Source organism: Poecilia reticulata, linkage group LG2, assembly GCF_000633615.1.
Source record: "Poecilia reticulata strain Guanapo linkage group LG2, Guppy_female_1.0+MT, whole genome shotgun sequence".
Classification (NCBI taxonomy): Eukaryota; Metazoa; Chordata; class Actinopteri; order Cyprinodontiformes; family Poeciliidae; genus Poecilia; species Poecilia reticulata.
This window is the reverse complement of record NC_024332.1, coordinates 44,654,199-44,667,549: the sequence shown is the minus strand read 5'-3', so window position 1 is coordinate 44,667,549 and position 13,351 is coordinate 44,654,199. Positions and strand designations below refer to the sequence as shown.

At 42.1% G+C, this 13,351-nt stretch overlaps 1 protein-coding gene across 1 annotated transcript in view; it reads right to left on the bottom strand.

Moving 5' to 3' along the window:
* Positions 1-13,351, bottom strand: part of spegb (striated muscle enriched protein kinase b) — a gene marked incomplete at its 5' end in the record, with an annotated part of 45,243 nt that overhangs the window by 5,311 nt on the left and 26,581 nt on the right. The window contains 19 exons of the mRNA XM_017309452.1: positions 1,186-1,409; positions 2,167-2,406; positions 3,378-4,104; positions 4,194-4,358; positions 5,136-5,258; positions 5,353-5,520; positions 5,589-5,705; positions 6,521-6,670; positions 6,755-9,419; positions 9,505-9,573; positions 9,677-9,719; positions 10,803-10,955; positions 11,038-11,064; positions 11,141-11,313; positions 11,417-11,494; positions 12,641-12,698; positions 12,771-12,971; positions 13,046-13,142; positions 13,222-13,351. The exon at positions 13,222-13,351 is cut by the window's right edge and continues 1 nt beyond it. Of these exons, the coding sequence (XP_017164941.1) occupies positions 1,186-1,409; positions 2,167-2,406; positions 3,378-4,104; positions 4,194-4,358; positions 5,136-5,258; positions 5,353-5,520; positions 5,589-5,705; positions 6,521-6,670; positions 6,755-9,419; positions 9,505-9,573; positions 9,677-9,719; positions 10,803-10,955; positions 11,038-11,064; positions 11,141-11,313; positions 11,417-11,494; positions 12,641-12,698; positions 12,771-12,971; positions 13,046-13,142; positions 13,222-13,351 (5,608 nt within the window). The remainder of the gene's footprint in view (positions 1-1,185; positions 1,410-2,166; positions 2,407-3,377; positions 4,105-4,193; positions 4,359-5,135; positions 5,259-5,352; positions 5,521-5,588; positions 5,706-6,520; positions 6,671-6,754; positions 9,420-9,504; positions 9,574-9,676; positions 9,720-10,802; positions 10,956-11,037; positions 11,065-11,140; positions 11,314-11,416; positions 11,495-12,640; positions 12,699-12,770; positions 12,972-13,045; positions 13,143-13,221) is intronic.

The following is a 13,351-nucleotide window of genomic DNA, read 5'->3' as shown; positions in this document are numbered from 1 at the left end:
AGACCAATTAACCTGACAGTCATGTTTTTGGACTGTGGGAGGAAACCGGAGTACCTGGAGAAAACCCACCATGCACAGGGAGAACATGGAGACTCCATGCAGAAAGACCGGGGCCGGGAATCGAACCCAGAACCTTCGTGCTGCAAGGCAACAGCTCTACCAACTGCGCCACTGTGCAGCCTACAAACAAACAAGCAGCTTTTATTCTTAATAATTGTACWATAAGTTGATTGTACCTGTTTAGATTGTTTTTTTCTCACTTTTATTCACTATTCAATAATTATTCCCTTTGCTTAGCAGAAATGTTGCGTCATTCCTCCTGATTTTAGTTAACCAGCCGTTCTCAGGTTCTTTTGCAGCAACCTTTTGTCCTTTAGTCTTTGTTTTGTCTTTTAAACTTTTCCTTTTCACGCTTGCTAAGCTAACTGCGCTAGCTTAAGGAGCAAAGCAGCTTGATCAATTTTAATGGCTTATATTTTATAATCTGGTCTTAGACCAGCTTTGTTTTATTATTTTTAATATTTCACAAACCACCTCTTCTTTATTCATACTTTTCATCCAAGACACAGTTTTTAATGTTCGTTTTATTGTCTTAATGGTTTTCTGAAGGTATTTCAAAGATCTTGATTCTTGATTAATGGTTTATTAGAATTAGTTCCAATCGATTAACTAATAACACCCGCTTAGAYTTTCTCTTGGTCTTGTAGTTTGGCCAGCAGCCAGTAGAGGGCGCTGTTGGCCATCCTTAAGCTGAACCAGTTGATACAGAAATAAAGATGGCAGCCAATTCCAGAACGGGAAGAGAAACAGTCCAAACAGTTTGATACAAAATGCACTTTATGCAGTTTTTGTTTAGAAATATAAACACTTAAAAAAAACTCATTTAAGTTTCACTCATCCAGCTGAATGATGGAGACGCGTCAACTTTATCAACCAAACATTACTGATTTTCCATGAAGTGATGCTATGGATGTGAAGATCGAAATGATCAATTCATAATTTTCATCCCTAATTCAACTCTTTTTTGTTTCTTTCYAGTGGAGAAACTGTAAAACCTAAACAAGGAAAGACAAACAAATGATCCGGGGTAAAAATCTCTTCCTTTTAGAATCTAAAGCCAGTCTGAAAACAGTAACTCAAGACATCTCCACTGAACTGCAGAGAAAGTGTGGATTTTCCTCTTACACATGTACTCCAGCGTTCCAATGGGGGGGCTGAACTGCTTGAGGAACAGAGGGTTGTACGTCTGAGCGCTGCCAAAGTCGATGATCTTGATGAGGTTCATGTGCGTCACGATGATGTTGTCCGGCTTGATGTCCAGGTGCAGGATGCGGCGCGCGTGGAGGTAGTCCAGACCCTGGAGGATCTGCACGATGTACGTCACCACGTCATCCTCAGAGTAACGGAACCTGGAGGGAACCACAGAACGTTTCACCCCCAGCAGGGGAGTCAAACTCACTTTTACATGCAAGAGCTTAAATATCCTCCAGGGTTATAGAGAAATGTTTTGATAAAGTTACTTATTAAACTGTTGTAGCTTTAGCTGGACTGAGTTTGTGTGGCCCCCAAAAGCAGTTTGGGAATGATGGAAATTTATCCAAACTGATTTTTACTTTTAAATCGGGATGAAATCATGACCAACATCATTTTCTCATAATGGAAAAAGTTAGGTACAACAAAATAACCAACCTTTCAGAATAAGTAGAACCACATTTATCCAGAGATTTTGACTGACTTTGTGCATCAAAATCAACTTTTATTTAATTTACCAAATTTGGCTAAATATAACAAGCATTTTAGAAGAAACTGGCCCAAATTCTGTTCTCATAAATGTGAATACATTTGTTATATAAAGCCCAAAAGAATGTGAAAACAAGTTGCCTTTCTTTAAATATAGCAAACCTGAAAAATCCTATTTATGTTTATTATCTACAATGAATAACTTCCCTTTTCTACAAAAATCAAAAACATTTCACTGCTTTATTTGTCTTGATTTTAGTTTTTGTTCTCTTTTCTTGGCCCGTGTGATAAAAAGTTTCGACACCCTGCTCTAGAGTCTAAAGGGCCACATAAACAGCTGTGATGGGCCGGATTTGGCCCGTGTGCCTCCAGTTTGACCCCTGTGCGTTAGGAAAGGTCAGGCTGGCTGAGGATTCGGTTCTGGACCTTTCTATGAGGCTGTAGAGCAGCTCCCTCCCGCTGCAGTACTCAGAGATGAGCACCAGGTAGCGCGGCGTGACGTAGGCCTCGTGCAGCGCCATGATCCTGTCGTGGTGGAGAGACTTGAGGATGTCGTACTCCTGGAGCACCGCCTGCTTGGTGTCGGCCTCGTAGGGGACGATCTTCGCCATGAAGAGGTTTCCTGTGGCGTTCTCACGACACTCCCGGATCACGCCGAACCGGCCTCTGAGGGAGGGAAACGGTAGCAGGTGTTCATACCGGGAAGGTACTTTGGTCCAAAAGTGGATTTTTATAGTTCCGCTTGGTGCTTAGGCCTGACGCAATAAGCAATAAATAATCAACAGCAGGAAAAATTAAAACAAACTCAATCGTTTCCATTTGCATTATTTATTAATTCTCTCTGGATTATAAAAGTCTTTGGTCTCAACTAGACATTTTTTAAAGAGACTTTATAATTAATCTTTTGGAAAATGTTGCCTTCTGAAATTACATTGATGGCTGATCATCTCCATTTGAAAAAGAACCTTAAAAAATCTGTAATAGAGATTACATTTTTTACATTTGCATTTCAAATCTGTCGTTGTTTAATGTATCTCCATTTTTAATTTAGTTTTGATTCGGCTGGTTTTGGTATTTTGTTATGTCTTTTTTGTAATATTTGTAAAGGAATAATAGTCTCTACCACTGTACGACTAATGGGGACCTGAAACTAATAATTCATTTTATTTCAGATATTTTAAATTTCTTACAGTTCCAGTGCTAAATGTTCACTAGAATTTAAAGTTTACTGAACGTTGAGAGAGTATTATTATTATTATTATTATTATTATTATTATTACATTACTGGAAAGTGGTCTCTGGAAAACGACATTGCAGACTCTGAACACGTACCTGCTTCATGCGACTTATTGCACTTTAACATGGAAAAATGTCAAGTGAAATAATCAACCAGAACATTTTTCAGCAATAATAAGGAGTTATTGACTAGAACAAGCCTCTAAATCTTGCTGAAGTTACTTTTAAGTTAGTTTTCTTTTGTTTCAAGTGTATTAAGATATTTGCACTAGAAGCTGGACCAAAAATACTTGGGAAAATTTTTTATTTTTGCAGTGCAAAAATAAATTTTGGATGTAATTGTGAGTTGGTAAACGACTCCCACTCCTAGAATACCGTTATTTAAATGTTGGCTACCTCACCTTGCTTTCTCGTCCATGAAGGTGTAAGGTTTCTGGGGAACGCCCTGGCGTAGAGATCCCTCCCCAGCCTTGCCCAGCGGCGTCCTGCGTCCAGACGGGGTGAGGCGTCCAGACGGGGTGACCCGTCCACTTGGAGTACCGCGACTGTCTCCTCCCTGCAGAACCGGCGTCAGGCTCTGCACTATCACAACGGGAGGGGAAAGTGCGAGCGGAGTGACGGAGGGTGCAGTCGTCGCTGGGGTGGGAGCAACTTGAGAAGGCGGCGTAGAGCGGGCTGTTGCTGCGGGAACATACATTGGCACAGAGGAAATCGGCTTCCCGATTGGAGGAGCAGAYGCTGGTACCGGAGAAGGTGGCTTGTTGGTCGTTGAGGGGAATGCAAGAACAGGACTCTGGGGTTTGGGTGGAACAACAGGCGGAGGCGTCAGCGTCGCCTGAGGTTTGCTGACGCTGATGCTGATGGAGGTCTTGGCTTTCGGGGGTGTGACTGGCGCTTGGTCAGCTGAGGTGGGCTCAGTTCCTGCAGGATGGCCAGCAGCTGGCTTAATGGCTACAGGAGAGGGAGATTTAGCCACTGAAGAGGCAGGAGTTGTGGTCACAGTAGTGGATTTACTGGGAGCTGGTTTAATGGGAGGCACTTTCATGGACGACATCATGACCACAGGGGGCGCTGGACTTGTGGCGGGAACGGTCTTCACAACCACAGAAGAACTGGACTTGGCTGGTTCTAATGAAGACGAGTTACAATATAGACAAGAAACACATTTAATCATCTAAAAGTAAAAACATTTCCATAAATAATAAGAGACAGCGTACCAGTGGGATCCAGAGTCACAACCCCTGACAGGTTGCTGTAGGGACCCTGACCGGCTTTGTTGACACAAGCCACTCTGAACCTGAAGGAGCCCCCTGCTGGCAGGTCAGTCACATTGTAGTAACAGTCTGCCACTCCGGTTGCAACTATCAGCCAGTTGCTTTCACCTGAAACAAGGAGGCAAGGCACTATTTAAATAACTTTAAAATAGTCCAAGCATATTTTTGGCACCATAATTAATAAAGATGGTATCAATTTAACTAAATCTACCCAAGGTTGGTTGATTTTTCTTTGCATTTAAACTTGAAAACCTTTTGGTTGGAGCCGTTTTATAGTTTAAGATTACATTAATTAGTAACTTTGTTGAAAATATTTGGCAAAAATATCTCTTGAAAAATCTGGAAAAGGTTAAAAGACATACTTAGCTAATATGCTAATAATGTTAGCTAACATTATTAGCATATTAGCTAACATTATTAGCTAGTATGCTAATAATGTGCTAATAATGTTTAGCACCTTAGCATTTTTGTCAACACTGAAAGCATTTAGCACACTCAGTGCTAAAGTTTATAGTTTCTGCTTTAGCKTTAGCGCAGCTAGCTTATTACTTAGCAGCACCCACCACTGCATACAATCTATAAAGTTATGAAAGCATCAGTTTGAGATGGTTTATTGTCCATTTTCATAGCAGTAGCACTGCTGTAGTGAATGACACCAATAACAACATACATGTAGCACTGCAGCACAGCTAGCTGCTACCAGAAGTTGGAAAAGTAGTCATTTAAACCTCAGTCATTTTTCCCATGTATTGTTCCAGAATAATAAGCATGGTGACTGTATTTGTTCTTTCTAGATTGAATAAACTTCACAAAAGTTATAAATTGTTCTACAATTCTAAAAACATAAATAAGAACTTAAACAGTGGATCGTGTGGGTCAGACAACCTTCTGCTCTCCTCTCCAGAGAGTAAGTGCAGGGGGCCATTGTGTCCGAGGGTCGCCACACCACTAACGCTGTGTTGTTGTATTTCTGAGGAATCTCTGGGGTCCCAGGACGGTTAGGCAGGCCTGTAAGACATACAATATATTCTTATTAGATCTAATATTGGTATTACAACTAGAATGTTTAGTGTTTCTTCAGAAAAATTTGTATTGTTCTTACGAGCAAGGGATATAGTGCAAGAGCTGGACACGGCAGCCAGGGGGTTCGTAGCAACACACTCGTACACCCCAGCATCTTTTTTGGTGGTTTGCATGATCATCAGCAGCTGTCGGCCATCGGGGCAGGAAATCATGTTCATTCTAGCATCAACTTCTAAAGGCTTCTTGTCTGAGGAGGAAAATGTCAAATATGTCRCAAATATATCAAAACATTTCAGTGTGTATTTGTAGCCTTACCTTTCAGCCAGGCGATGTGTGGATGGGGGCTTCCAGCTGGCAGACAGCTCAGGGTTACTGGGTCACCCTCCAGGAGGACATGATCTCTGAGCTTGATATGGAATACAGGAGGAAAATCTGGCCCAGAATGAAGGAAACCGCCGTTAAAGAGGACCTATTGGAAAAATTTTACTTTTTGCAAGTTTTTATACTTTCATCTGGGTCTCAACTGCTTCAAAAACTAGCAAAAGTACTTTATAAAGTACATTTGCTGCTTCTTGGCAATAACTTAAGTTTGTAGTGTGTAGAAAATGAGCCGTTTCAAAAACCTCCAGATTGTTGAGTCACATTCAATGAGAACAGCGCTGTTACCTAGCAACCCCAGTCAAGTTCCGGTTGTCACCTAGCAACCGAAGAAAAGCTCCAGCACATTTGGTCAGCTGGTTTTACCACTGACAGCGCTGTACAATGGCTGCTGGAAAAAACAAGTGTTTTGTTGATAACTTACCATCCAGAAAACCCCTGATGCATTCTTGTTGGTTGTGCAGAAGACTCCACTTCTGCTCATCAAAGATGTATGTATGTACAATAGCACATCTGTTTTTAGCCATTTTCAAGTGCGAGTGTGAACAATGAGTTGTGGGAGAATTGTCAGCAGCAGCTTATTTGGATTTAAAGTGACAAGATGCCCAAAAACAGCTAAAATCTCTATTTAAAAATTATTTAGTGCAAAAACAAGGAACAAACATGTTTCGTATAGCCCAGAAACTTGTTCAAGGAAGCATAATAGATCACTTTTAAATATAACCTTGAATGTGACATAACATGCTAGCAGTAACGATTGTGGTTCAGCCAACTCAGATACACGAAAGACCAACCTAGAAGCAAAAAACCCCCACTAAACTTTGAGGAGAGGAAGGCTTTGATTTGAGGACACAGCAGCACCACCTTACCTGAAGCTAATTTTGAGTACTGCCGTGAACGTAAGGAACTGTTGTCCCGGGAGATGGCMGTTGGTAAGTCGGGCTGTGATACTGTTTTGTCCCGTTTGCTTCTTGTCAAGCCCCATCGATCCCATCTGGATCTCCGCTCAACTTCAATGCCTATAATATAAAAATTTAAAAAACACACATTAGCTGTAATTTACTTTTATTTGATATAATAAATACGTCAAGACAACGCTATACCCTTTGATGTGTCCGACTTTAGGCTGGACATCGAGTCAAGAGACTCGGATGAGGCGCCATTAGTGGCCTGAGACGCCAGTTGGTTCTGAGGAACAATGATAGGCTTCATAGCTCGACTCTCTGATGTTGATCGACGAAGCATAGAAAGAATTGGTGTTCGTTTTGTTTCCTTGTCTTCTGAGGCTCGTCTCTCTTCTGAGTAACTTCGAATTCTTGTGGAGATCCCTGCTACGGTTGATTCGATCTTTCTGCGCATCGCCAACACTGGTGATTCATTGGGTTTCTTCAGCTCCTTTTCATCCACTGACTTATCACCTTCTCCATCCATCCTGGTCAACTCTACCTCTTTCTTTTCCTGAGAACCTCGTCTGCCAAGACTCCAAGACAGCCTATGTCTTAMACCTGCTGAGTCCTCATCTTTCGGTGCTTCATCTGTGYGCTCTGTCGATGGTGTTCTCTTCAAGCGCATAGAGAGTCTCCTCATGAACCCTTGATCCTTTTGAGCTTCACGAAGGTCTTGGACCGACTTGGACTTTTCCTCAAGTCTTCTTGAGGCTAACTGTATGGGAGCGCCAATCGGCCCAGGTCTGTATATCTCTTCAGATGTGTCTGATGTTGGCTGGATGACCGGTGTACTGTCTTCATTCTTTGATCTTGAGAGAAACTTCAGACTCCTTGTGAGGGAAGATTCACGTTTTTTGAATCGGGCCTCAAAAACCTCTTCTGAGGTCATATCTTCTAAGTCAGCTCCGGCTGAGACCTCTTGCTGGGGTGACGTTTGTGAATAGGTCTTCGGCGGACTGGGTTCTTTTGTGATCATTTCTGGCGATGCGACTCTAGAGTAGACTGCAGGGTGCTCTGTGGTTGACATGATTGGCTTTGGTGAACCGAGTAAGTCGGATGATGTGCCAGTATTGGCTGGAGCAACAACTGGAGTGGAAGGGGGAAGGGAGGCCTCGTTCAGAGGCTGAAGGGAAGGCACCATGATGGTCTGCATTATGCTGGCATAAGCTGACACTCTTCCATCTGGAAGAACAACTCGTGTAGGAGGTGAGGGTGTTATATATGCTGAAGTAACAGCACCTGGGGCCTGGTAAGGCTCTTGTGTTGGTTTCACCATAACCGAACTTGTGCTTATAATCATCTCAGAAGACGTTATCGGAGGACTTGTCTTCTCGTCTGCATTTTCTTTAGCTTTTGACTCAACTACATAATCACCTTTTTTATCGTCTTCTTTGATCAATTCTTGTTTTTCTTCGTACACCTTTTCGCTCTCTTTCTCCTCTTGCATTTTCTCTTCTGCTAAAGAGCTTTGGGCCATATCAGAAGGTGTGTGGATACTCTGGCCCACGCTATCTCCTTCAGTCAATGGTTCCTCTGAAATACTCATGTCCTTCTCTGAGAATCCACTTGTGCTAGATCTTTCATCAAAATTACTGTCTGCAGTCAGTCCATCCATCTTTTCACTCACAGTCTCATCTGTTCGAACCTCTTTCTCCATCAGTGAATCCTGACTCTCTGTTTTGGATTGATTTTCTTGCACAACCGGCTCTGGAGTCGGTGGTTTTGGGGAAGATTCCCTGGRAGTCTCTGGACGGGAGTCTAGCCTGGTTTGCTCCGTTAGAGCCGACATGGAAATTGCTTCTTTAAGCCGCCTTTCTTCTACTTGTGCRAGAGGAATCTCCAAAGGTGCTCCTGATCGTCGATGTAAAGCTATAGGTTCTGAATCCCCTTGACTGAAAGAAGTGCTTTTACGTAGAACTTTAGGTTTGGGCACCTCGTCCCTTGGAAAGTCACTGGATGCAGCTCTGATAAGTGGAGGTGGGCCCAGACGAGCAGTGCGAGAGTAGCGATCTGAAGGTATTGCTCGCTTTTCATCTCCCATCCCTAATGTTTCTAAAAGAGGTCCTCTCAGGCCACTCATCTTGTTGTCTACAGAACCGCCACGAAGCAGTCGCTGCCTCATTAGCTCCAGCTTTAGAGCATAGTCTTCCTGACTCATCTTAGCGGTTCCAGGGCTGGTGCTCCTYYTCGGTAGCTCCATGGAGACAGCTTTCTTTAGGACTCTCCGTCCTTCTCCAGAGTTTTCTTCACCCRCTCCTTCCTCAGGTGTAATCCGAAGCAGCAGAGCACTATCGGCYGAACCGCCACGCCGTAGTTCCCCTCTTTTCCGGCCTCCTTCCACCTTGTCAGACTCCATGCTTGATCCTCTYCTAAGGGGTTTTCTGGATTGTGCTGATTTTTGGATCAGTTCACTCAGAGGCGATTCCTCTGAGAAACCCTTGTCATTGTCTTCCGATGATCGTTTCCGAAGACRGCCTTTCCCCCCGGCCTCGCCTCTTACCGTTTCCTGCTCCTGCGAGTCAAACTCCATGGTCTCCTGACCTTGGGAAGATAAACTTGTTTCATTCTTCTTTCCTGATTCCTGCTCAGTGGTYTGAATGTYATTCAGTGACATTCTTGATCCAGAGAAGTCCATGTTGAGTGGCATTGGAATAAAAGGAAGCTCATCAATGTCTTCGTCTGAATCAGACGATGAAGACGGCAGGGGTGAGCCTTCCTTCTGGTGCCTCTGGATGGCAATCGAGGTGTGACTCGAGGAATCGTTCAGCAACTCTGGTATGGATCTCATGACCATTTTTGATTTATAGCCGATWATGGAACGCTAAAAAATAMGYAASAAAATGTTACAACTACAAATCAATTTCTGCAGGAAATTTATCATAAGAATTGGACATAACCTTCTTTACCTGCCATTTTCTGCGAGCAGCAAACGTCTTCAGACCTTCTGTGCTGATGGCCTTCCCCTTGCTTAGGATCTGCASATGGCATTAACAGTATTCAAAAGTAATTACTTAGGAAGGGGACATTCTTCATAATGTGATGTGGAACTCACAGGATGGATGATTGACTTTTTCTCACCTTGAACCACGGATGTCGAAGACACTCCTGAGTATCGGGTCTCCTAGAAACAAATTACACAAAGTTATGAGCAAATGCAATATTTCMCAGTTTCAAATGTGTTTTCTGAGAGTAATATTATAATTTGGTTTAGTGGTRTTTGGGAAACTAGCAGGACAGCTCAGAATGTGTCTATGTAAACCACTATTTGCAGAAAAAAAGATTTGGATGCTCAAAAGATAATCAAAGACTTCAAAGTAGATCAGTTACGTTATGTATGAAAATGTGCATAATGAAAAACAGAAGAACCTCGTTTAGCACGACTCAGATCAGTTTGTGGAGGAATTAACATTATCAGTCTAAGTTTTGTTTGATAAAAATTCAATGTTGTAATCAGAGGTGGACAAAATAACGGAGCTCATTTTTCATTTATCAAAAGGTTTAAAATAGTCCAATCCTATTTTTTGGTGCGATAATAAATAAAATGTAATTAGTATTTAATAAAGTAACTAAATTTGCACTTGACAGGTAAATTTTTTTGCATTAAATTTTGAAAAGCTTTTGTTTGGACCCACTACCAGTTTGAGATCCTAAAAAGCTTTGGGTATCTTGTTGATAGACACTTTTACAGTTTCTTCAGGGGAACTGCATTTATTTTTTACAATCATTTTTAATGAATCAGTAAGTTTATTGAAAATATCTATTTCTTGAAAATAGCAAACATACACACACACTTCCGCTGATCTGCTAAAGCATTAGTAGCGTTTTAGTGCTATAACTAATTTTGAAAACATTTAATGCACTTAGCTTCMCCTAAGCTAAGTGCGTTAGGTGAAGCTAAGTGCGTTAGGGGAAGCTAACGCACCACCTAAGCGCTAATTTACTTTTCTGTTTTGTAAACTTTCAGTTGAAAAACGTTTGATATCTGTGMTGAAGTTTTTGTTTTTGATGGTTAAGAATCCCTCAAGTAGTTACACGTTTATAATCGTGCTGGTGTAGCGCTTTAGCATTTAGCAGAACTTAGCGTTAGCGCAGCTAGCTTTTTAGTTAGCGGTGTCCACCACTGGTTGTAATACAACAAAAATGCAAAAGAATTGACACAGACATGTGCTAATGAGACAAATATCTTTCTCTGGTAGTAACTCACAGCCTGTCCGCTACCAGCAGCTTGATGATGAACCCTTTAGCCTCTCTGCAAAGATCAGCAAACATGTTCTCTTCAAAAGCCACGTTGTAGTTCCTGATGTTCAGGACAGAGCTGCGGTCGCTTTCCCCGGCAAACGGGGAGATTCCAGTCAGGCTGAAACAGAGAAAAATACAATAAATACAGAAAATCAGGAGGAGAAACGCAGAAATTAAAACCTAATTTAGGTTTTGCTCACCACAGGTACGATATAACCCCGACAGGCCTGTGAACATAAACCAAAGGCTTCTTTAAAACCCTCCAACAATCATTAAAAATGCTCTGCATGAAAGGCCGTCTACCATATGTCGGTGGCTTTTGAAACAGGCGTCTGGTTGACGATTTCTGGTGCAACAAACTCGGGCGTGCCGTATTTGCAGTACTGAGCCTCATCGGGCGTGAACTCAACGGCGTTTCCGAAATCACATAAACGGATCTGATCGCTTTGGAGATCCGCCATGAGGATGTTATCGGGCTGGAAATAAAACAAACACACAAAATGATGCCTGTAGGAAGAAATACATCCATAAAATCATATAAAATGGCAGTGGGAAGGGCGACGCGCCCYCTGGTTCCACCTTTATGTCCAGGTGGATGATGTTCAGATGGTGAAGGTAGTCCAGTCCCTCCAGCAGCTGTCGCACACATGAACGCACCTGTTGAACACAAACTGCTGCTATTTATCACATAATTATACTTTATATGTCAGCTTAGTGGGCCGAACCGGTTCTTTCTTAAAAACATTACTCTTCTTCTTCTGTGCTCACTCAGTTCTGACTTTCTTCTTAAWCTCTAAAGAAAGCTGCACCATGATTAAGGAGTTGAATAAAAATTTATCACAAAAGAAGCACCAAAACAAACTTTTAAGACTCAAATAGTGAGGAAAAATGCAGAATTGTTGAAGAGCTGAATATTCTTCCCCTTGTGATCCATCTGTGCATCAGATTCACAAAGCAAGTAGCTTCATTGATGCGTCGGTACAAAAGTCCAGATTAAAGARGAAACATTTCTATTTAATATGTTAATTTTGATTGATTAATTACTTAGTTTTGAACATTTCTAGCACAACTAATCACATTTTTTATTCTGGTACAGCCGTAAATCTGATGCACAAGCGACGTCCGTCCAATGATGGAGGACAGAGCTGCTTCTCCTGGYCCATCGTGGATTAACTTTTGCTTCAAAACCTGATCTGACTGAACGCTGAAAGAAGCTGCTGTTGTGTTTTATTTGTGCTAAAAGGAGTTAGCATAGTAGCGAAGCTATTCAAGCCTGAAATAGCATCTCAATGCTAAACATGTAGCAGCTAGCTATCATAGCTTCTAACCAAAGTCTAATTTATTAGTCATGTTTAATAAAGTCTGCAAATGAAGTCACATCTGCCTCTAACTGTAAGTTTTGCATTCTGAACAAAAAAACTGGATTTTATTCTCTGTTTTGATTAATTATGTGTAGATAAGAGAAATGGCAATATTAGGCACTTTTAGCTGAAGATAAGTTTAACCATATTACATTTATTCCCTCTAAAAGCCACTTTTTGCTTATTTCTTTTCCCAGGTTGAATTTACCAGATGCTAACTGCGTCTTTTAGAATCACAATCTATTTTCATTTCTGTGGTTTACATAAAAATAGGAGGAATTTGCTCAATGATATCTTGTACAAATGCTGCAGAATCGCATCAGGACAGTTTTTACCTCATGTTGCAATGCAAGCAGCAGGGCTTCTTGTTTATAAAGGGCAAAATAATCTGGTTCTGATTCTAAGCAAAAATGAAAGCTCTGTTACTTAAACGCAAGCTTACGTCAGACTCCAGGATAGTGGATTTCCTGTTGAATCTGTCCAGCAGCTCCTCATGGCAGCTTTAAACATGAATTAAGGCTTTTCCAGACCTGACTCATGTTGAATAATCTGTGAAAACTTTTTCAGGATACATCTCTGTGATGATGACGACTGCGTTCTTCTTCTCAAAGGCGTCGTGGAAGTAGAGGACTCTCTCGTGGTCCAGCTTGGACAGCAGTCTCATCTCTCTCAGAGCCGACGCCTTCCTTTTCGCTCGAGTCGAGATGAATTTTGCGGCGTAATCCATYTTGGTGGCTTTCTGCTTCACCCGCTTCACGTAGGAAAACGTTCCCCTGCAGTGAAACAAAGTAAGAGCTTGAAAACTTCTCATAAATCCAGAAGTATTTCTAAAAAAACCTCGCTTCACCTTCCAATTTCCTTGTGGACGTCGTAGTAATCGGTCAGTCTGCGCATCTTCCTCAGGATACTCTCCTCGTCATCCATGGGTTCCTCCTTCCTCTTAGCTGCAGGAACAGACCGACAGCTGAAACACTGCATGCAGCACCTTAATTTAATTTAACGGCTGCACGTGTGAGGCGTCACCCTGATGAACGGTGAGTTCGGCTTTGCAGGACACAGATCCGGCCAGGTTTCGGGCCGTACAGGTGTAGACGCCGGAGTCCTCGGGGTGCGCGTTCAGGACCACCAGGGAGCATTCGTTGTCATCATAGAC